The 23,351-nt window shown below is 42.2% G+C and overlaps 1 protein-coding gene across 1 annotated transcript in view; it reads left to right on the top strand.

The window, feature by feature from the left end:
* The window catches only part of myom3 (myomesin 3), a 63,835-nt gene that overhangs the window by 35,590 nt on the left and 4,894 nt on the right, over window positions 1–23,351 (top strand). The window contains exons 14-28 of the mRNA XM_030073254.1: window positions 1,951–2,078; window positions 6,254–6,437; window positions 7,481–7,655; window positions 8,550–8,671; window positions 10,441–10,628; window positions 13,164–13,290; window positions 14,733–14,914; window positions 15,505–15,619; window positions 16,441–16,597; window positions 17,368–17,474; window positions 17,907–17,951; window positions 18,362–18,498; window positions 20,423–20,567; window positions 21,308–21,367; window positions 22,897–22,964. Of these exons, the coding sequence (XP_029929114.1) occupies window positions 1,951–2,078; window positions 6,254–6,437; window positions 7,481–7,655; window positions 8,550–8,671; window positions 10,441–10,628; window positions 13,164–13,290; window positions 14,733–14,914; window positions 15,505–15,619; window positions 16,441–16,597; window positions 17,368–17,474; window positions 17,907–17,951; window positions 18,362–18,498; window positions 20,423–20,567; window positions 21,308–21,367; window positions 22,897–22,964 (1,940 nt within the window). The remainder of the gene's footprint in view (window positions 1–1,950; window positions 2,079–6,253; window positions 6,438–7,480; window positions 7,656–8,549; window positions 8,672–10,440; window positions 10,629–13,163; window positions 13,291–14,732; window positions 14,915–15,504; window positions 15,620–16,440; window positions 16,598–17,367; window positions 17,475–17,906; window positions 17,952–18,361; window positions 18,499–20,422; window positions 20,568–21,307; window positions 21,368–22,896; window positions 22,965–23,351) is intronic.

The following is a 23,351-nucleotide window of genomic DNA, read 5'->3' as shown; positions in this document are numbered from 1 at the left end:
CTCCCTGTACCACAGCCTTTCATGAAGGCTGGGGGCAGAGTGTGTCCCAATCTATGAGCGAGTGCGCATGTGTGTGTATGTGTGCACATAGGTGTCAATCTGGAGATTGCTGCCCTTACCTTAAATTGACTGAAAACAGTCAAGAACATTAAGAACTAGATACATTTTCTATTCCTGTATTTGATTTTCACGGCATCGCTCATTTTAAAAAGATAGGCAACTAAAACTCTCCTGTTTTAAAAACACACTTTTGTAGGATGTAAGGCCCTTTTTTCTGTATTGTCACTTATTTTATATGGGCTGAATTATATTATTATTTCTATTAGTTGTAGTAGTAGTAGCTGTAGTTGTAGTTGTAGTATGTTTGAGTTTATCATTATTACCGCACATGATGACACTTCCTGGAATTTACCTAAATGATATACCCAACTATGAAGTAGTCTTGGCAAGAATGATACAGTCTTGACAAAATTGTTAACATAAATGTATTGATAGGCCTATTATCGGTTATTCAATAGGAAAATAGTTCTGAGACCTGTGAAAACAGAAACAACAAAACAGCATAAGCTGTAGTGATTAGCAGAAATTTGGCATATTTCTAACATCAGATTCATATAAGATGTTAATACTTTATAAATCTACCACACCAAGCCTACATCCTCTCCATAGAGGATGCTCTCCCAGACAGAAACCTTTGCACTTTTTGTATACCAATGCACTGCATTAAAAACACAGTCATGCAACTGGTTGGAGTCATTCAGCTTTTTGTTAGAGCGTGGGTCCATCTCACCGTTTATACATGCAATTTATCCATAGTCATAATTTTGTCCCAATCAGTATTTTGCTGACTTTTACTGTACATGAAGGTGAGAGCAATTGTAAAATACTCCTTATTCTTGGTGGAGTGCACAGTCTTCTGAAAGGCTACATCCATGGATGTTTAGAAAATGAATTAGTGGTGCACAAAATCGTGCCTTCTCACATCTGAGCATCTGCAGCAGAGAGAATGAGAGGGAAATGTTATTGCTGCAAATGAATGAATTATTTTAATTAGGTAATTCTTTGAGGGAAAAACATATTTGATTGGATTTCCCTGATTCCTGATTTCATACAGTGTATACCTGCAACCTACACCTATGTGTGCGTATGTGTGCACGCATGTGTGTGTGTGCATATGTGTGTGTGTGAAAGAGAAACAGAATCAGACAGCGAGAGTGGAAATTGCACGAGAAAATGTGTGTGTGTGTGTGTGTGCGTGTGTGTGTGTGTGTGTTTGTGCAGCTGTGATATACATTTTTTCAGTTCCAAGCCTTCGTCATCTGACTGAGGATAAGAGAGGACAACATTGCATTGAAACAAAGTCATGAGATCAAGCTTCCATCAAACAGTGACTGCCACACACATATGTATTCACTCACACACCTACACACACACACACACACACACACACACACACACACAGCAGATACACACACACACATAAGTACCCACACAACCTTGATGCCACTGTCAGATCAGCATCTCTCATTTCACAGCATTCTCTTTGCTTTCGTCGCTGCGCTTGATCATGAGATCCAGCTCCAGTGAGTTCCTCTTTGATCCGTATCATGGATTTGCTGACTCTTGTGGGGATACAAACAGAGAGACAGACAGGCGGAGAGACAGATGAGCAGGCAGACAGGCATGCATAATCAAAACTGAGGACTGAGGAAAAAAAACTTCCATTATCAGTGTGACCAAAGCCATTTGATAGCTCATTATGTTTTTTTCACTATACTCGACTAGCTCAAGCTCGATTCATATCCACTATTGCAGAAGTTTTAAAAAATAAACACAGGGAAACAAGGCAACATCTCACTGAGAACTTTTCATACTAAACTTAATTTGGATTAACCTCATTCCAAACGTCTTTTTTTTCCTCTTCCTCCACCCCGTCTGTTTGCTCTGCAGGTCAGATCAAGGTTCCCTTCCCTCCCACAGACGTCCATGCCTGCGAAGTGAGCGACACCTACGTGGTGCTGAGCTGGACTGAGCCTGAACCCCGAGGCAGGGAGCCGCTCACCTTTTATGTAGAGCAGGTCAGTATTTACTCACACACGCACATGCACACACCCACACACACATATATACACCTAGACTCACACACAATTTGTATTGCTATATATGTGAGGATCTTCATTGACTGCATTCATTCAGCAATTACCACACTTATGCTAAACGCTCTCCACTGAATATGTAACCCTTTAACCCTTACCCAAACATAAGACTGATCCCACTTCTCACCTTAATTCAGAATGAGAACCAGAATCAGAAACACTCTATTGATGCCCGAGGGGAAAATTGGGTAATGAGCTAATTAGAGCAGGATTTCCTCATAATACAATATGATTCACAATGTAAGGGTCAAAATATCGATTCTATCATGATATTTTGCAACATTATAGAACATTATACAACAGCCTGGGTGGACTATTAAATTACAACATATATGATAATCATTTACTTCTTTAACACAGTGCACTAAAATATAGACACCATAACATCATATGTAAATGAAGGGCAGAAATGATACATATTGATAGAATGGGCTAAATAATGAATACGATATCGTGAACAAGCTGTATCAATTTTTGTACAGCTCTAATTTAACCCTAAACCAATAAACTTATCTTAGGGTCCATCTCTCATGACTAGATTTTAATCAAAAACTGTCAATCCTTTTTGAGGATGTTGTGCCATGTTTGACTTTGATATAACTCCTTTCATCTTAGAAAAAAAAAAAAAAATCAGATACACTTTTCATTTATACATCATTTCCTAGACTGGGCAAAGGTTTCCCAGAGCAATATGATAACCAAATGTGTTGCCTCCTCCCAAACTGGCTTAATTTATTCACCCTGAGTCCCAAATGACACTGCACGTCAAACCAGACTTAACAGACAAACCCCAAGGTGTGTTTGAACTTCGTGCCTGAAAGTGCTTCATCTTCTGGCAGTCTGCCTCGGTTAGGGCTTGGTGGTGGGAAGATTTGTCACGTCCTTCTCGGCGGAGTTTCTTTACCACACCGGCGAAAACATTGTTGCTGGTGGTGAATTCAGCATCCACCAAGCATCTCCTCCAACCACTCATCCAGGCTCAGGCCACCCAGCAAATTAAAATTCACTACAAAGTCTGACATTTTGTTTACGAAAGTCTTGAAACAAATGTGACCTAACGAGTAAGTGGAGCGCAGAGTAGTTGGTTGCTAGGCAACGCTGTGTCCGCTTACACTGGCGCAGGGTTATTTTGTGCTGCGGTCTGCCAGCGGGTTACACTGATTTTCCAACGGCATGGAACGCGGCTCAGCCAATCACATTTAAGGATGGGAAGCACCCGTTTTATAATTTCAAATAATAACTCGCGCTCATGACAGTTATGTTGTTGCCAGTTGCCAAGTTCAGTTTGTCCAAACAGGGAGGCTGAGAGACAGAGAGAGCTGTTGATGGTGACAGAAGTTTAACGGTAATGTTAAAAAGTTGAAGCTTTTTTCTCCTGTACCCAGGTTGCTTTTACTGTAAGGAAGCCACAATAAATTCATTATCAAATTTCTAACCGCTCACTTTGTTTAAATACTTTTACTTTTACTTCCAATACTTAAGTACAGAAAATATCAGAAAATTACTTTTGATATTTAAGTACAATAAATGTCAGGTACTTTAAGACTTTTACTCAAGTAATATTCCAAAAGGTGACTTTAACTTCTACCAAAGTCATTTTCTGGTAAGATACTTGTACTTTTACTCAACTATCGCTTTCAAATACTTTATACAAGACTGGTGATTTTTCACCTCCTGCCCAAGGACATCAGTTTCCACCGGTCAAAGGCTTTAGATGCAGATCAGTGCTGGACTATTGTCTACATTGTCAGAGCACACAGCTTTTAAGGGGAAGGAAAGGGGTGAATTCACCATTATCTTGCGCCGTGCACTTTTCGCCACAAAATTACCAAAAATTAATCGTCATGCCCTGTGCGTTCCCACCTTTCTCCTATGAATGTGCGTCACTGATTCATGATGACTGAGCCCTGAACTGTAACCTTACCTCGACCTTAACTGTCACTCTAACCCAATCCTATTTCTAATTTACAACGATTCTCTCAGCTCCCACCTCTCCTTAGTTACTGTTGCTATGTCTGGCAAACGTTGAAGGTGTATGCTTCTGCAGATGCTACTTTCTGCCTCATTGGTTCCCTTTTTAATGTTTTTGCCAAACATCAAAAGCCGTAGTCCAACACTCTGGATTTAGTTAAAGTGTGTTATGCTTTGTCTGAGTGTGGAGAGGTGAATACTAAGCACTTACTGGTGCATTGCTATGGTTTCCAACTTTGTGGGAACAGTTTGGGGAAGGTCGTTTTCTGTTCCAGCATGACTTTGCCCCACAAACCAAGGTCCATAAAGGCATGGCTGGCTGAGTTTGGTGTGGAAGAACTTGGCTGGCCCGCACAGAGCCCTGACCTCAACCCCATCCAACACCTTTGGGATGAACTAGAACGGAGATTGTGAGCCAGGCCCCCTTGTCCAACATCAGTGTCCGACCTCACAAATGCTCTTCTGGATGAACGAGCAAAAATTCCCACAGACACACTCCAAAATCTTGTAAAAAGCCTTCCCAGAAGAGTGGAAGTTGTTATAGCTGCAAAGGGCGGACCAGCTCCATATTAATGCCTATGGATTTAGAAGGGGATGAGATAGATAAATAGACAGATATACACACATACATACATACACATAAACTGCACTTAGGCATAACTACACATGCATTGAACACCAAGATCAATGTGTCTGCATGTCAGACAGCTCCCTCACTTGCTTGAGTTTGAGTTTGAGCTGCTCTGTGCTGGAATGTGGGCCAAATTAACAGCAGGCTCCTGACCACAGCACTAATTAAAGACACAGGAGGAGGAAAAAAACACACTTCAACCGCCGTGGTGTCAGTTTAGGTGGGAATTTGTGGACTCATTAACGGCAAGCAGACCTTGATGTTGCTCTTTCGTGCCATGCGCTTTGGCATGGGGAGTTTAATTTGCTTGCTTGCAAACTTCAAAGATTTTTTTTTCTTTCCAACCAGTGATTAACCACCAGGGCCAGATTTTTTAAGTAGAGTGTGTGGTTTAAAATTAGTCAAAGCTTTATTCTGATTTTGTCTTACCTATTAGCAGTGTTTTATGGTTGTATTCAAGTTTTGACTCCCCAAGGTGGGATAAGAGACCAACCGGTACTAGGACGTGCTTTTTTTAACAAGTCAAAATTATAGTTCAAAATAATACCATGATGAGAAAAAGTTTTCCTGCAACAAATCTAAGAGCTCGGAGTGACCCTTTCACTTCCACAGCAAAGAGCCTCGGTTTTCCAATATAAGTTCAGACGCCCAACAGCTCATAGCGCCAATAATCAGAAGGAAGGGCAGCAAACTGCCACAGGAAACGGATTTTTATTGGACTTTGGTAAGTTGCTTGGGTAATAAAACTGTCAAATCTGTCAAAAGAATCTCAAATTACTGGGTTCCGTCGCTTCTCTTTGGCGAAGAAAATGAAGGGAACATTCAAATATTCCTTTCACCCTTGAGCATGCTCTTTATAATCACCAATCTCCTTTCAAATGCCCCACACAGTGAGTGATCCAGCTCCAATAAGGAGGAAGCAAATGAAACAGTGGAAACTCAGACGAGTAAAACAGAAAAGCAGAGGGAAACAATTAACAGGGCAGTTTTAGATCTATATAATCATTAGCCGAAATGCCTGACATACGCCGAGATGAATCACTGTCTGTTTGCATGTCCACTTGCACGTCCAGCTGTCTCTCTGATGGTCTGTTTGCATAACTTTCCATCTATATGTCTGCTTCTTTGTATTTTCTGTTTCTCACTATCAGCATATATGTCTTCCCTGAACCTCTCTTAGCATTTGTCAGTGTCTGTTTGCTCATCTTTCTCCCCCAATACCAACATGCCCATCTGTATTTCTGTTTGCCCCATATGTATATTGAAAGTTTTGGCCCAGAATGAGATAAACACCGCCTGACTGCATGGTGACTGAAACTTGAAAGGAATTATGGGCAATATTTGAAGAAAATAGTTTTAAATAACTCTCTCACAGATTGGATCCTTTATATTTGAACAATACCAAACATCAGGTAATAACGCTTTTCCCACAACATGGATGGATTGTGTTTTGGAGACGTACTCTGCCGTTTTTCTCACTCTGCACCTTCATCAGTCCCTGACAGGGAAGAACAGCTGGCGGCTGGCCAACATGGACAAGGTGGTGAACTCTCCCAGGTTCCCAGTATTTGACCTGGAGAAGGGCAAGGAGTACTGCTTCAGGGTGCGCTCCGTCAACAAGTATGGCGTCAGTGACCCCTCTGAGCCCAGCATGCCCATCTCCTTAGGAAAGACACAAGGTGAGAGAGAGCAATAGCTTTTAAAGTTGCACCGGGCAGTGCTGCACTTACACTAACCCTAGTAGTAGCAGTACAAAACTTGTATTTTCAATAGTCTGAAGGACTTCATTACATATAAATCACTTAATGATGTCAGTAAACTGCATACGAGGAGTCCTTGCTGTTGGACGATGCGGATACAGTGATCTATTGGCAGCAGTTCAAGTTTTTTTTTTTTTTGCTACTGCTCAGGGGAAAATTTTGTTTTTCGGCCATAAACATTGATTTGTTCCTTTCTGTACTCTGAAAGGAACTCCCAAATCTGACATTTGAAATTAATTCAGACCAACAAGCAGAATTTTGCAGAGTCTCAATTAAGGTAGAAAGGGATGCTCCTCTGTGGTTGCAGCCCTCCTTTTTAATGAAGCAGGTATATTTTCACATACAAATTTTGCCAATTACAGCTGTGTGAGTCTGTGCATATTCTCATTCATCCAGGTTATAGGCATCTGAAGGAAATTGAATCAGACTGGACTGGTTAGCCCTAGTCTAGTCTAGTGAGCAGCATGAACTGATGAAGCCACTTGGATAATGGGCGAAACGTCTTCCAGACATATAACTAAGTCCAGTTGACCTGATTCAATTTCCTTGAGATACAGCTGTGTAAGTGTACCTATTTTGTATCATAATATGCATACAGATATATAAATATATTGTTTTATATATGTGGTTGTAGCAATGTGGGTAAGTCTACATTTGTTTTATGTTTCAGAGCCATCACCACTTGAATTGAGGCTCAATTCTGTGACAGTCCACAAAAGCAGTGTCCAACCCACCATAAGCAGATCAGCTTGATAAACAGTCTTGCTATTCTTACATGCACCTCTGGAGGAAATTTGCTCCTATTCTAAATTATTGTCCAAAACGTTCCAAGATCAAAGGAGCAGTTATTTGAACGAAGTCTTTGTTCAGGGTACATTTTCCTTTTGATCACATCAGCGCAAGCAAATGCAAGCCATAATATCACCTGATGGCTTTTTTTTTTATTATTTGATTCCCATCAGCTGCACCAGCTTCGCCCCACTCTGTCCAACCCTTCAGAGACACAGACACCTCGGTGCTGCTCCAGTGGCAGGAGCCCAAAGAGAAAGACGACATCCTGGGCTACTACCTGTACTACAGTGAAGCCGGCAAACAAAACTGGCAGACCATCAACAACAAGCCTGTTACTAAAACCAGGTAATGGTTAAAACATATCTTCAGTCCCTATCTGTACTCTGCTATATTTGATATTTGCTGTCTCTGACTGTTATCTGTGTATTTATTTGTTGGAATAGTGTTAAAGGAACACAAAAGTACATATATATATATATTTTTTTTTTCCCTTTCCCTAGTGCAGTCTATATGCAGTGAATTGGCAAGTTATCCAGTCTGCTGCAATCTTCGCCGTCTCCCTTTTCTTCAATATAACGGGGTTGGTAGTTATTCTTTTGTGGAGCTCGGCCATCAAAAATTAAATGCGGAAAACTCAACAGCAATAGGTCTTTCCAAAAAAACGACATAGATACCCGGAGTTTCACTGGGAACTATTTCTTGCCAAAGAGTAGGAAATAGAAGCAAATTGTCTATCCACCCCTAACTCGTGCACCTTGGGGCAAATAGAGGTATGTGAATGCAAACTGTACATTTTGTAAATGTAAACTTTTGATGGTTTGAGCTCCACAAAGCCAAACCCACCCAACGCTGCTGTATTGGGGTATCGAGAGACAGGAAACATCACGGTGGACTGGATACCTTGCCAAGTCCTAAAGAAACTATCTGTACAAACTGCATTAGGGATGAGTAAGAACATATCTTTTTGTGTTTTGGCCTGAACTTTTACCTTAATGTTCAGGTTGCCTCAGGAGGAATTGTTTGTAACTTGGAAACAAGTAATGTGGATGTGAATAAAAAAAATCAATACACTTGGCTCAACACTCACCCAAGAATTCGAGTGGGGTTCAAAATGTATCCATGAAAATTTTCCATGAACTCTGCCAGGTGATTTCATTAAGCCGATGCTATCTGTAGCAGATGGCCAGGATTTGATTGAGTGAACATGCAGTTTGCCTGAATCTCGTCTCCTCACCTCAGGTTTACAGTCCATGGCCTCAAGACCCAGAGGGAGTATGTGTTCAGGGTGAAGTCTGTGAGCCGAGCAGGAAACAGCAAGTATTCGGATGAGTCATCCTCCATCCTGGTCAAATCAGCGATTCGTAAGTGCAACTGTCAGCCAGAAGACCGACTCGCGGATACAAAATGAGTATTTTTATCTTGATTTTCACAGCACAGGGTTTTCTAATCACTTACCAGCTGAGTAACACAGGATGTTTTGCAGATACAAATTTCTATCAATCTTCCAGCAAGCGGTACCACAGCAGAAACACGGATGAACCATAAGATAATTTATGTTTTATACTGTATTTAGAAGGCTCATATTAGCAGCACGGTGCCCGTTCAAAACGTGCCTGTTCAGAACAGGCCGACTGCTTGGCCTCTGGTTTTACTGGTTGCAGCTCATCCAAACACTTTCACACTCGACACTGTACTTCATTGGGTCTTGAGCAATACATCCACCAAGTGACTTACGGTTGTCGAGGAAACCGAAGGACCGACAGACACACAGACAGACAGACTCACAGGCAGACAGACACTGCATTTTAGTTTGATTGTATGAAGGGTACGTTATGGGCTGAAAGCAACCTGGTGGATAGAAACAGAAAAAGAGAAAGTGTGTGTGTGTGTGTGTGTGTGCGTGTGTGCGTGTGTGTGTGTGTGTGTGTGTGTGTGTGTGTGAGAATGCCGGGCTACTTAGGGAGTGGGGGCAGGGAAGCCTCGGGCTTTGGGCCAACACTACACAGAAACGATGTGTATGTATTTTCTGGACAACCATTCATCCGATCGACTTCAAAGTCACCACTACTCTCTCTTGGGTCTCCAGCTTCACACCTGCCAAGTTTGAAGTCGATCGGATGAGTGGTTGCGGAGATAATCGAACCACAGACGCACAAACAGACCGAGATTTTTCCGTCAGACAGAGATTTTTCCCTTTATAGTCAGGAGATAAGATATAGTTTTACAGTTATTTAGACGTTTATATCACCCTGAACAGGAGTTTATATCACCCTGAACAGTTGGTTTTGGCAGGATCGTGTACAAAGATGTCCCATGCATGTTTATTTTTCTTTCATAATCTTACCCTCATTTACCCTCTCTTAGCTGTTTGCGTTCCCTGAACCGACAACTTCATAAGCAACGCATCATTACTTACAGGAGAAGCCTATGGAAGCCCTTTTTAGTGCATATTTAGTGTCTACTCTGCATCAGCGGCAACACAACAGCATTTCAGGCCAGCTGCACTCCTCTCTCTCACGAAACGTTCACTGGTAGCACACTATAAAACAATGACAGGTACTACATATGTCAAAACTACAAAATATAATGGTTAGACAGAGGGATTCTTCCACATTGTTGGTTTGCAGCGAGGTGGTGATATGTCTGTTGAAGAGCTGCTGGCCCTTCTCACACTTTCCCATGCCACGATCTCAGATAATATGCTGGCCGCAGCCCGCCCGTCAGTATAATGATGAGTCATTGTGCCGGCCACTCACCACTAGTGTCTTTTCACATCTAGTCTGCCAGTCAGCCATTACCTGGTCCAATTATTCGTGTCTGGAATCCAACAGTGCCCTTAAATGAACTCAGAGTATAAAAAAATGAAAGAGTAGCATAGAACAGAATAGAATAGAATGCCTTTTTCATCTGCGCTTGAGACTGCGTTTTGTAGGCCCTGAGTAATAAATTTGAAAATCCGCTCAGCCCTATGCTCTAGACAGCAGTTGCGGTCTGACAGGGAGTTCGTGACATTTCTTGGTCTATTAAACAAGAAATGTTTGTCCGTTGAGATTCACAAAAACCTGCGAAACCCTGTTTTTCTTTTTCTTTTTTTTTTTTTTCTTCCTTCTGTCCCTTCTGCTCGGTGCAGATGTTCCCTCCCCTCCCTCGGCCATCGCCCTGCTGCTGTGCTCCGGCTCAGAGATGGTGCTGACCTGGAGGGCCCCTGCCTGGAACGGAGGAGACCCTGTGCGTGGCTACTACCTGGACCAGAGGGATAAGAGCGTGGCCATGTGGAGGGAGGTCAACGTCAAGCCTGTCAAAGAGAGGCAGTTTAAGGTCACTATGAGAGTAAAGAGATTAACACCTAACCTTGAATGGGCATATAATAAGGTGTGGCGTGATGCTTTTCTTTTTTTTATATTCAGTAGTTTAAGATAGGCCTCATTTTAAGGCTTTTCCTTGGGCTTCATCTTATGTGTATGAAGCGTGGGTGTCATTTTCCCATGCTTCATTCCCTAGTGGATAGTGGGGAACACCTTTCAAAACTGCCATTTTGTCCCCACACTTTTTGTCACAATGAAGTGAAGAGTCCCTTTGTTCTGTCAATATTAAACACTTATATGAATATGCTTTACTGTGAATGTGATAGCACTGGATTTTCAGTCCCAGTACTCAGAGATCCCCACAGATTTCACACATTTGCTTTAGTTCTGGCGCACACACATCTTAATGTGTCAACTACTCAGAAAGGTTTTGACTAAATGAGTCAGATGTGCCTGCCCAAGAACTGAACAGATGTGTGTAACGTCTGAGGGTCCCTGAGGACTGACTGGAACACCCTGTAATACAATGAAGCCTTTTTAAGACTGCTGAAGTAACAGGCAGGGTAAGCTTTGTACCTTTGCCTCCTTTCAGCGATATAACAATATCTGCCATCTTGAGCTGTTATTAATAAGCTAAAATGTAAAAATGTAGCCAAGCCGAATACTGATGTCTTTTCATGTCATCACATGCATGTAAGTGGCTTTTTCCACAACCAACACACACACCCACACACACACACACCTGTCAGACAATAGTTAGGCCCTTGGCATGAAACAGTGTCACAAGATGATGTTGTTAAATACCATCAAACTGAAGTGGCTGTCTCCATTGTTTGCCCTATACTGTACAATAATGTGCTCTCTATTCATTGAGGCGGTATAGGGACAGAGACCGTGCTCAGCAACTTTTGATGGAAATATGCAGAGAAGAACCCATAGACAATTCTTGCAGCAAGCACAGCAAGAAGATTTCCAGCCACTATTAGCGTAGCGTTTAATTTAATTGCACCAATATAACTTATCTCCCAGGTTAGCAGTTGCCTTGAAATAATGACAATATCGGCCAAAACTCCCACATCTACATCGGCTGTGTCACTAGGCAACAAGCAGTGTCCATGGAGACCCAGAGGAAAGTTACATCTTTAACCTGTTTAAGAGAGATTACAGGTGCTCCCTAATTAGACATTGTGCAAATGTGTTATACGTGAGTAGTTGTTTGTAGCTCCTGGGAGGAAACAAAGACAAAGCCGATTACAAAGAAAATGGCAGTACTATATCAAGACTACCTAGAAATAGTTAAGTGCTGAGTCTCTCCAGCTGCACTTGATTACTGGCTACCCGTTCACTGGAAGTCAGTGGTGAGAGTATGCAGCTCCCCCTGTTGAGCTACATCCGCACCTACACCAGCCACACACACTCCTGCTGCACATCCTCTGCTCCCACAATGTGTTTTTTTTTTTTTTTTTTTTTTGCTGTTACTTGAGTCAGATAGCTGGCTTCCTGGATGCAAATGAGATTAATTAGAATATTGATTGTGCTGCAATTCTGTGCCCAGGGCTCTTTTCTTCCCCAGGTTGTGCAGGCAATGTAAATGACTTTGCCCTGAAAGCTTGCACACACAGCTTTGGCAGTCAGGCAGGCATGCCAGCAATCCTGCCTCATTAGGGCAGTCAGAGACGTGAACCCCTTACACATTTCTCACCTGGATTGAAATTTCACCAGCTGACACATAACAGTTCATTCATACCGGGCGGCAGGATCGAGTTATGCTTAGTAAGGTTGTCCCCAAGCGGAGGGCACAGGTTCAATCCCCCTGTGCAGCCGTACATGTTGAAATATTCTTAAACAACATATTTATCCCCACCTTGCTCCACAGGCGCTGCGTGAGTAAGCTGACCCTGCACCCTAACCAGAGGATGAGAAGAGAAATTCCCTCCTTAGGGATGGGGGGAAAAAAATCAAATGCAGCCTGTGCACCATCTAGTGGATACATGTTAAACCTGCTTCCATTTTTTGGCAGAGCTGTTTGTATTTCTCAGGGGGAGAGACTGCGTATTGATCAGATAAGAAGGTTGTCGTTCTACCTAAGTGTGGTTTGAGAAGGATTTATGGCTGACGAAAGGGGTTTGGGGAGATGGGGGAAATGGGCCTTTAGATAGCGTTTGCTATTACTGTGAAATAAGTCCCCGCCGGTTCTGTCAATTGACAGCTCGTTGTTAGAGGAGAGCCTAAAGCAGCGGGAGAAGTTCAGAACTGTTCGCAGAGGTGATAAGGGCCTTAAAGTCTAAGTGGCTGTGAATAGGAAGATCAATGTGCCGATCAATAGGACTGAATCCCTGCTTTTCCCAAAGCCAGCATCCTGGGGGATCAGCAAAAATGGTGTGGCAGCAGCAACAGCAGAGTTCATACACCATGTAAAATGCCTGCTTCAGTTATGATGGGTCTAAGGGGCATTGTAAATGACATGCCAAATGATCTGAGGCTAGCTTGAATTGAGACATAATTCAGGTTATTATCTGTGTGCTCTATATTCCATCTCGACCAATAGGTTTGCAACCTCGCTGATGGGCACTACTACCAGTTCCGAGTGTTTGCTGCCAACCTGGCTGGCATCGGAAAGCCCTCCGAGCCCAGCGAAGCTTTCCTGTGTGAGAAGTGGACAATGCCACAGCCAGGTGAGGGGAATGAGTTGATTCACCCTCAAATCAGGCAGTGCAGGAGGGAGATTTTCTTTCAAATCCTAATACTGCAAAAAAAAAAAAAAAAAATAACAAAAAAAAAAAACGTGTGTGACTCATATCGACCTCTCTAAGCGTTCTGAGAGTGAATGTTCTGCCATTATCTGTCGAAATGGAGTTTCTATTTACTTTTCTGCCCTTCAGCTGGAGGACCAAGCCCCCATGTTGGCAAGTATCTGCACAGCTGAAGTATCCTTGAGTAAGACATTAAATCCCCTTCCAGCTTAAGTGGCACTGTTCTGTTCTGTAGCTGAAACTGTGCTCTGACCTCCGTGAAAGCTGCAAAGCAGAAAGAGAATTTTGCTTCAGGGATCAGTAAAGTACGCATTAACATTATTATTGTATCACTGTTACAAACACACAGCCGTGCTCACAGTCACACACATATGTACATGCACGGGCAAATACACGCTCGCTGCTGCACACACAGACTCACACGCAGACACACACAAAGGGACACTCTGTCTTTCCAGTGTGTGATAGCTCGGTAGACAGCCATGCCCAGCAGTGCTGGCCCCATTCATATCAGCTTCTCATGATATTAATATTGAAAATGGAGAGAGGCTTTCTCACACACGCCACTTTTAAAGCGCAGCTCATTAATCTTGGCAAATGGGCTTTCCTCTACGCCGTTAATAATTTAAAAGTGACCGAAAATCATTAAGCAAATTAACTACCATGCGCTGGGACGAAGTCAGAAGGGGTAGATTAAGTGAAGTCTCTACACTTATTTTGGTGTTACTGTTATTTTTTGTTCATTTTATTATCATTTCCCTTTCTGTCATCTAAAAAAAATCTTGGTTATGGTTTATTATGGTTGCTGTGAGAAAATATACAGATAAATATGCTGTATTTCCCAATATTTCATTGTGACACAGGAGTTTTTAGGTTTTCCAACAGAGGCTGTTGGTGTGCACATGCTTGTGTACACACACACACACACACACACACACACACACACATATACACAAACATGAATATTGGGCTGGGCGATAAACCAGTTAATTCAAGTCTTTGCTTTAAATCGATGCAAAAAGCAGTTGAATCATTTAATCAATATTTTGTAAGTTATAATATTATAACAACAGTTCACTCATGTACACAGAGCGAGCATGCCCGGAAAATCATGTGCAAATCAGCGGTCCCATGATCATGCCTGCAAAGACTCCCATCATTTAGTAGTAGCAGTGGTTAGTGAAACCTAGAAACCTAGAATCATGAATGGTGAAATGGGGCTATATTGCCCACCCCTGTATGCATATCCACAGACTCTCTCTCTTTCTCTCTCTCTCTCTCTGTGTCTTTGTTTCTGCATTCCTGAATCCCCTGCAGAAAAACATTCACCTGTTTGTCTGACCGATGCTCCCTCCCCCCTGCAGGCTGTCCGTACGACCTGGAGTTCAGGGAGGTGAGGCACGACTCTCTGGTGCTGCTGTGGGAGGCGCCGCTGTATGAGGGACAGAGTCCTGTCACTGGCTATATGGTGGAAATCAGCCAGGGTGACCAATCAGAGAGCTGGACTCCTCTCAATGATAAGCCAATCCCTGACACTTTATACAGGGTAGGTGATTGAGTAATATCACAAAATCCCTTGATAATGAAACTGATAGAATGAAAAGACTCACTCTCACCTTGATTATTTTGTGTATTTATGAGCTGGTTCTGTGGTCAAAGTCTCGACAAAGACTGGTGGTTTAAATTTGTTTTAATGTTTTACAAAGCAGGATGACTTCTGTGTTTTTTTTTCCACTCTGAGTGCATCTGATAAGTGTAGCCCAACTGGGAACCATACAACCAGTAAATTAATACACCAAAAACCTTTCCAGGGGTGTGCAGTGCTCACCTTATTTATTCATCTTGTGGAAAATGTAGTGGCCCTGCACCGCCCAATTCCTGGCAGAGTCAGAAATTGTTCCTAGATCCTCACCTTAATCTTAGTCATATTAAAACTTTGCCCTAACCTTAAGTATCTCCTCCCTATGCTTAAACATAACCATCTGGTTTGGTGGGCCAATCACAGCACTTCTCCTAAGAGTGGGGGTAGGAAAACGTATTTCGTACTTTTGTGTATGCTGGGGGTCTAAATTAATTAATTATGAGAAATTGTTGCAGTAAATGATGGACATGTGATGTGTTTCTTTTGTTATCCAGGTGCCAGGTCTCCAGGATGGCCAAACCTACCGTTTCCGTGTGTCTGCGGTCAACGAGGCTGGAGTGGGCCGGGCTTCCCTGACCTCTGAGCCAATCACAGCTGAGACCCAGCCAGGTCAGCTTCCACAGCTCAACATCATTTATGATCATTTATGAAACACTCCAGCTACACCTGATCAAATCTGCTCTGTTCACAGTGTTCTTGCCAGCACATTGCCCAGAAGTCATACAAATTAGATTAGATTAGATTACATCACATCACAAATGTGATGTAATCTATCTGTAATCTGTAGGGATACTGGCTCGTTGCAGCAGGAAATAAAAGGACAGACAAGTGATATCTGATACATAAAGACAATGTGAGATATGAAACAATATGACCAATAAATTATACACTAGAACATCCTGTATTGGATTGGAATATATGAGGAAAAACTGAATGAATGAATGAATGAATGAATTTACAGCATATGAGAAAGGTGCAAACTGACAGCAGCAGAACATACAGAAACAAAAGTAATGAAGGACAAGTATTAAAGAATGGATCATTGAAAAATAACGTGCAATATGAAATAAATGAAAATGCACACATGGTACCTGTATTATATATCATAAGTTGATGGTTTTTCTGGTAACATTAACAATATTAACCATCAGTAATAAATGATAACTATCATTTCATTATTTGTTGACTGTAAAACAAACAAAAAAAAACGTACTAACTGAAAAACTGGTGGTATGGTTGGTATAAAGCGTTACCCTTTTCATTTGGATCTGAGCATTTTTCTAAGTATGGAGTTTCATGATCCACAACTAATTTGCTGGTGGAATCTGCAACCATGGACGTTTAGTTACAGCAACACATATAGCTTGGCTCATCTGAGTTTGATCCGGCTCAACGCCGTGAACCATACTGACCCACTCTATCTGCCTCAGGCACCAAAAACATTGAGATTGGTGTGGACAATGATGGCTTCATATTTCTGGCCTACGAGGCTGCCCAGATGACTGACAGCGGCGAATTCCTCTGGAGCAAAAACTATCGGGATGCCATTGATGCTGCGAGAGCCAGGGTAGAGAGCAAGCAAAATAGGTAGGATTGTTTGTGTGCACTATAGACTGAAGGTGTTTGCTCCTGTGTGTGTGTGTGAATGCAGAGGAATCTGTGAGTTTGTGCATGAACAAGGGGTGAATCTTGGAGGGCGTCAGTCAAGCAGCGAGAGAAATGTTTTGAATGCTGAAAGGTCACCCGGGTGTCGGACTCAGTGGAGGCTCTCCCTCACATTAAATACCCGTCTCGGTAAGGGTTAGCAGGTTCCTGCCTGTCTATCCTTCAGTGCCTCTGCCCTTTTCACGCTCAGGTGGTACATCTTTGGCTTGTACAGCTCCGACCCAGGCAGCTCTCCACTGCTGTTCTTCCCTGCTCAGCTCCAAAAATGATGCTGGAGTTCAAACTTGCACCAAATATAACAAAATATTACATCTTGCGATTGTTTTGACATATTTTGTATTGTGAAATTATTTGCACTGTATTTTAAAAGAATAGGCTTTGAATCTTATCATTAGATGTGGTCTGAAGCATTTCTTTTAGCTTTGCAGAGGGGGGTTGTGGGAATATCTCCCAGTGGCATCCCAACTGATAACCAGTCGACTCAAATTATACAACGTCTGGGCTTAAGGGAAGCCTGTGTGCCAGTCTTCACATTCAAACTCTTCCACTGACTGATGGGAAGCATGATACGGGGCCTTCGGGGCAGGAAGCGCTGCACAGTCTGAAGGCTGTCAGCACAAAAGAGCACCTACAATATCACTGAAAATACTCTGTAGATGCATCTGCCTGTCTCTCCACCTGTCCATCCCCAGGTCAGTCCTCACATTCTCCGACCCCACTGAGGAGGATCTGGGTCTCTACACAGCGGAAATGAGTGACAACCCCAACCAGTCTTCCAGCTACAACTTCACCGCTGAAGGTAAACTAAAGCCTCTGGTTCTTGGAATTTGTGAGAACAGAACAGACTTGAATTGATTCCTATTAATGTAATACTTAAAATATGTGCATGGCAACAAACAAACAAACAAACAAACAAATGAGAGTATATTCATCTCCTGTTCATGTCACCTTAGTGAGGAAGCTGATGGCGAATGGAATAATGCACCACATAAATAGGAACTCTAATTTTAAGGCTTACTGAGCTTTTCTCTGAAGCAAATAATTTGGCTCCTCAGGACTATGAATATGTCGTCAATCAACTGTCCTGAGTACAAATTTTACAAAGTTGGCATGCCAGGCATGGTGCTACACACTGCTAGACCATATTCATCTGTGAGGTGTTACAAAATGCTCGTCTGGATCAAGCAATAATTCTTTGAAATTAACTGTCTCCTTTTTTTTTTCCCCTCAGACCTTGAAAGACTGAAAGAACTCAGCTGGCAAATCAGAAACCCACGTATGTACCCCAAGGATAATGATTCATCAGGAGAGGAATTGCACTGAACCAAGAGATATCTCACTTAATTGTATCAGCTGAGTCCAAGTATAATAGATATGCATAGGAGTCGATCTTGGTGACATTGGTGCAGGGACATGCTGACAACTTACAGTGTGTTCCAGTGCATCAGGACACACACACAGGAAAAACAGGACGTCAGTAGAGTGTGAAGGGACAAAGCAAGACTGGGCTGTAGATGTACAACATGAGCACTGATCTGTGCATTCTATGATGACTGCATGATAATCTCATGAGATTCAACATAGCCTGCACGTGTCATGGTGTATTTGATTTCTGCCACTTGGGAATGACCAAAATAAAACATTCATTCATTCGTGTCCACGGTGCTCTGTGTTTCATGATGGCAGTGATAGCGCTGAAGTCGGGCTGGCAGGTGGACATCTCTGAGAAAGGCGAGGTGCGCCTGTGGCTTCAGACGGAGAGCCTGAGTAAGGACGCTGAGCTCCGTCTCATCTTCAATGACCGAGAAATCTCCAGCACTCCGGTGAGGGCCTCGATATAGGTTATCCTATAGCCCTGTAGCTCAGCGAGCCGAGCATGCCGCTAACCCTGTCAAAGCTGGGGGGGATTAGATTCCCACCCCACCGCTAAAAATGTTTGCACTTGTTCTGTAAGGTGCTTTGGATGAAAGCACCCACCTAAGAATACTCAGTTTTCAGGTGCTGCAAAAGCTTGGATGTCAACAGTTGTGGAAAAAGCATTACAATTGTTTGCTTAAGTAAAGGTGCCGACACCATAATGGAAAAAATCTCCATACTTTTCAAGGTTGCAGAGTGTCCGGGTGTCACAGGGTTTAACTACTTCACATCATATTTTATTTTTATTTATTTGTTAACAGGGAGGTTATTTTATTGGATGAGCTTATTGTATGTTTTACATGTAAAGCCTTATTATGCGAAGAAAGCAATGACTCACATGTAGTGAGATAAAAGGCACATTATTTACTTCTGAAATGCAGTCAAGTAGAAGTATAAAGTTTCACAATATGGACATACTGCCAGTACCCTACATTTGTACTTAAGTACAGTGCTTGAGTAAATGCACTTTACCTTGTACATAATATATAGGTTAGGTCTGTGGCCAGCTCTTTAAAATTGAAAATATTTATCAGCCTGGCCACAAAGTAACAGCCCAGTATAAAACATATCAATATTATATCTCCTCTAGCCTGCAAACTCATCACTAATTGAGTTCCTCTGTCCCACTAATCCCTTATAATGTTATACAATATGCCCTCCTGTGGGAACAGCATACAAATGCGTACTGCAGGTTTAGTGGCATGCCATTTGTCAGACTCAGGACTAAAGTAGGTGCACGCTGACATTTCATGGGTGCTTCGCTCACATAAAAACTCAAAAATAACCCCCAGGTTCATCTCATTTTGGAGAATGGCTCTGTGGAATTCTCACAAAAAAAGCAATTTGATAAACATTCTCACCTTATTATTGACAAAATAATGGAATAACTGCAGCAAGGGGGGATATGCAGAACGGTACAATCATTTTTGCCATTTTTAAAGTGCGTTTTAAAGTCGGATCACGTAAAATAAAGAAACAGCGTGATCACTGAGGAAAACAAACTGAATATGAGCAACCATCCTTTGCACTGATATATGTTGTGACACTGAGCTAGAAATAACCAGCAGGGCTTTCAAGGTCATTGCACCTTTTGCAAATATGACCACAGGGAGAAAAACAAATATGACACATAATATTTTATTGTGGTTTCGCAAGTCAGAGGGCTGGATTTGGTTTGTCTGTGTCTGCATGTTTGCCTGCATGTGTACATGTGCACAGAGACCCACTGCTTTGTGTGCAGCAGCTTCCATTCATCACCTCTATTTCATTTTCATTTCTTCCATTATTCCCCTATATCAGCCTTCCATCTGTACAGCAGTGATTAGACTTTATTTTCAAATGATCACAGCTGAGGTTTGCGAATTCAAAAGGCATTTAGTTGATTAGGACCCTCAGGCTCACCATACATCACAAATCACATTCATACTGAGGTCTATCAACATGCAAGGCGCACAATAATCTTGCTGAACAAGAAAAGTAATAAAAAATGAGCTCATATGGTATTTCTTGATGTATGCGTTTGTGCATGCATTAGTCATGTGTGTCCACGTGTATTTGCGTGCCCACAACTGTGTGTGTGCATGCATGTGCTCATTTACATGTTTGAAAGAGAGGGGGGATATCTGCATGTAAAGTGCATGTGCATATTTATATGCACATGACATTTCTAAAATTTTCTCTGCACTGATTTGCATTTGATTCACTTTGTATGAATGTCATTTTCCCCGCAATAGCACGCAAGTGTCCTGTCTACTTACTGTACAATATGTGCGTCTGTCTGCAACCTGACTTGACATATATGTGAGCTCAGTCTTGTTTGCTCTTCTGCAGCACCGTAAGATCAACTTTGACAAGGCCAAAGGTCTGGTGGAGATACTGTTTGATCAGCTGTCTCAGGAAGATGAAGGCTCTTACACGGCTCAGCTGAGGGACGGCCGTGCCAAGAACCAGTTCACGCTGGTCTTTGTGGATGAGAGTGAGTCATTCACCTAAATGTGACATAATCACATCGGTTTGATGTATGCTGGTGCAACGAACTTTCCATTCTTCCTGGCAAAGATCTGATCTTCCCATGTTGTCAAACAAAGAGGATTATTCACCTCTTTCGACAGCTATTCCCTCAGTGTCAGTGTCTTAGCAGTCAGTGTCTTATCAACTCATTTCATTCTTAAAATCCTGTTTCTCTTAAAACAAGAAAAAAAAAACCTGCCAGTGGGGTGTTTCCAATCAACTTGTTTCCAAAATTCTCCTGAATCAAGTGTCATTTTCCCTTTACTAGTGGCTGATCTGCCTTATTCTGCTTAGTTTCAACATATTTTTTGAAACTGCACTGGAAACTAGTGGTTTGAAACACGTTCTTTGAAGAAAAAACAAGATTTTAAGACTGAAAATGAAAATAAATGACTCGTTAAGAGAGAGACTTTTTTTTGCGGCGAGGATCGCTTTTGTGCCACGGGGACTTAGAGAATAAATTGCCGTTCAAGCGTAATGTCGTTTGGTTCTGTTGTGGTTCAGCTCACCACCTCGTGAAAGTGCCCTTGCGTTCAGCTCAGTAGCTTCAAATGGGGTTGAGATGATCGGAAAGATGAGCACTTTCCGGTTGTGATCAGTTATTGATCATGATATTACCAATGTGTCTCTGCTGTCGCTCAGTGGCTGTGTGTGTGTGTGTGTGTGTTTTGTTACTCAGCCTGATGCTGTGTGTTTCTCCGGCAGAGTTCCGTCAGGCGCTGGCCTTGGCTGCTGCAAACAAACGTGACCATCAGAGAAAGTCAGGTGAGAAGTCTGCTGCGAGTTTGAGGTACCTTTACCTTTAAGTGTGTTTCTTATCCTCCTCTGCCATTTGCTCTGATGCAAAAAGAGCAGTGCTGTTATCAGAATGGGAAGTAGTGGTGGTATCAATAATGGATGTTGTAGAAGTAGTAGTTATAGTGGCGTTTTAGAGTGAGAATTTTCCTTTTAGATAATAATTTCATAGAGCTGAAAGCATCAGAGTCGTAGAGAAACACTTAACCAGAGCCCCCGGTTACCAGGCGCAGTACAGCCTCACACTGCATCCCAACGCACCGTTGCACTTTGAACAAAACACAGTGTTTGATCCTCTCTGTGGTACAATTCAAGAAGGGCTAACCCTGTTGCTGAAACAACACCTGCATTGCATCAGCGTATTATGAAGTAGCTTAGTAATGCCACACACTGCAAAACACATCCATCTTAACAAGTGACTCATTTGTTATTTCTTTTTAATTAAGAGAAAACATCTGCCAAGTCTAGTGTAATGAGATCATACTGGTTCCCAATGCTAATCAGCTTATTTCCAGAATATGGTCGGTCCAAGTTTTGTTTTTTTGGTACAAGCGGGCTGATCTGCCGCATGTGCCTCAATATGTATAGAAACAGAACATAATGACAATTATAGAAAAATTCCTGAGACAAGTGGAACTGCATTGGAAACAAGTGGGATTATCTCATCCTACTGGCAGATTTTTACTCACTTGTTTAAGATTTTAAGCCTGAATATGAGACTTTTTTTTTTTGCAGTGTACCCCTCAGAGAGGAGGAAACTTAAGACATGACTCCTTTTTGCGCAGTTCACCAAGAGACAAAGATCACATTTAGCCACAGTAGTTTTTTGATCATCCACCCCAGCCTGCTGTTGAGTGCATGGGCACGTCTGCTTTTCCTTGTCCAGCCACTCTCTGTTGGATCTAAAGAGCCAAATAAAAGAAAGAAAGTTAGTTTCCTGTGCTGCTCATTCAGGTTCAGGTCACCTGAGCTGAACGATGTGGTTAGTGGGCAGCCATACGTTATTTTGCATACCGAGGCCAATGACCCAGGGCCTGTTTGTGCAAACAGAGCATCTCACTTCATCTCTGCTATTCAAAGTCCATATGGTGGTTTTATCTGCAATTAACCTACCTCTGATATACAACCATCCGCCACCATTTGCGTGCACATGAAGCATTTTATCTGTTACAATCAGTATATTTTAATACAACAGGAGTACACAAGGTGAGTCTGTTACTCACATAATGTTTTAAACACTCCCAGTAGTCTCACTTCCAGCAGCTGTTGTTGTTGTCACTTGTGTTTTTCTGGTTTGACACCCCGCTTTAACTTGCAGCCTCCCTCCTCGTTTGGATCTGGAAGCATGGGACTGTGATGATGCATTTGTCCTCTCTCTGTATCGCTGACACATTAGTGTGTATTAGTGTCCCATTGATCACTCTGAAGTAATGATGGCTGGATGGTCATTGTTCCTGTGGTCAAGCGCAGGCAGTTAATCATTTGTTCTCTTTCCCAAGGACCCTATTTCCTGGAGTTCCTGTCATGGATCGTGACTGAGGACTGCGAATTAGTCATAAAGTGCAAGGTGCTTGGCCAATATGATGTGATTGTGCTTGATCTTTAATTTGACTTCATGAAAGTGCTAATTCAGTTCAGCTGAGTGTATCAGCGACACAACAAACCTAAGATTTTTTGTTGTATCACAAATCCAGAATACACGGCAAAAAACGGCCATTTCAACAAGTCATTTAGTCTTATATACTGTCTCAAAAAATGTATTTTTCTTAAAACAAGTGAAAAAATGACTCTTGACTCAAGAAAATTGTGGAATCATGTTGATTAGTATTTGAAACAAGTGGGATAATCACATCCCACAGGCAGATTTTGTCACTTGTTTTAAGATCAACAAGATTTTAAGACTGAAAATGAGATTAAATGTCTTGTAACGATGGAGATCTTTGCCGTTTATGCG

This window comes from Myripristis murdjan, chromosome 16, assembly GCF_902150065.1.
Source record: "Myripristis murdjan chromosome 16, fMyrMur1.1, whole genome shotgun sequence".
Lineage (NCBI taxonomy): Eukaryota > Metazoa > Chordata > Actinopteri > Holocentriformes > Holocentridae > Myripristis > Myripristis murdjan.
This window is presented reverse-complemented; position numbering and strand designations above follow the sequence as displayed.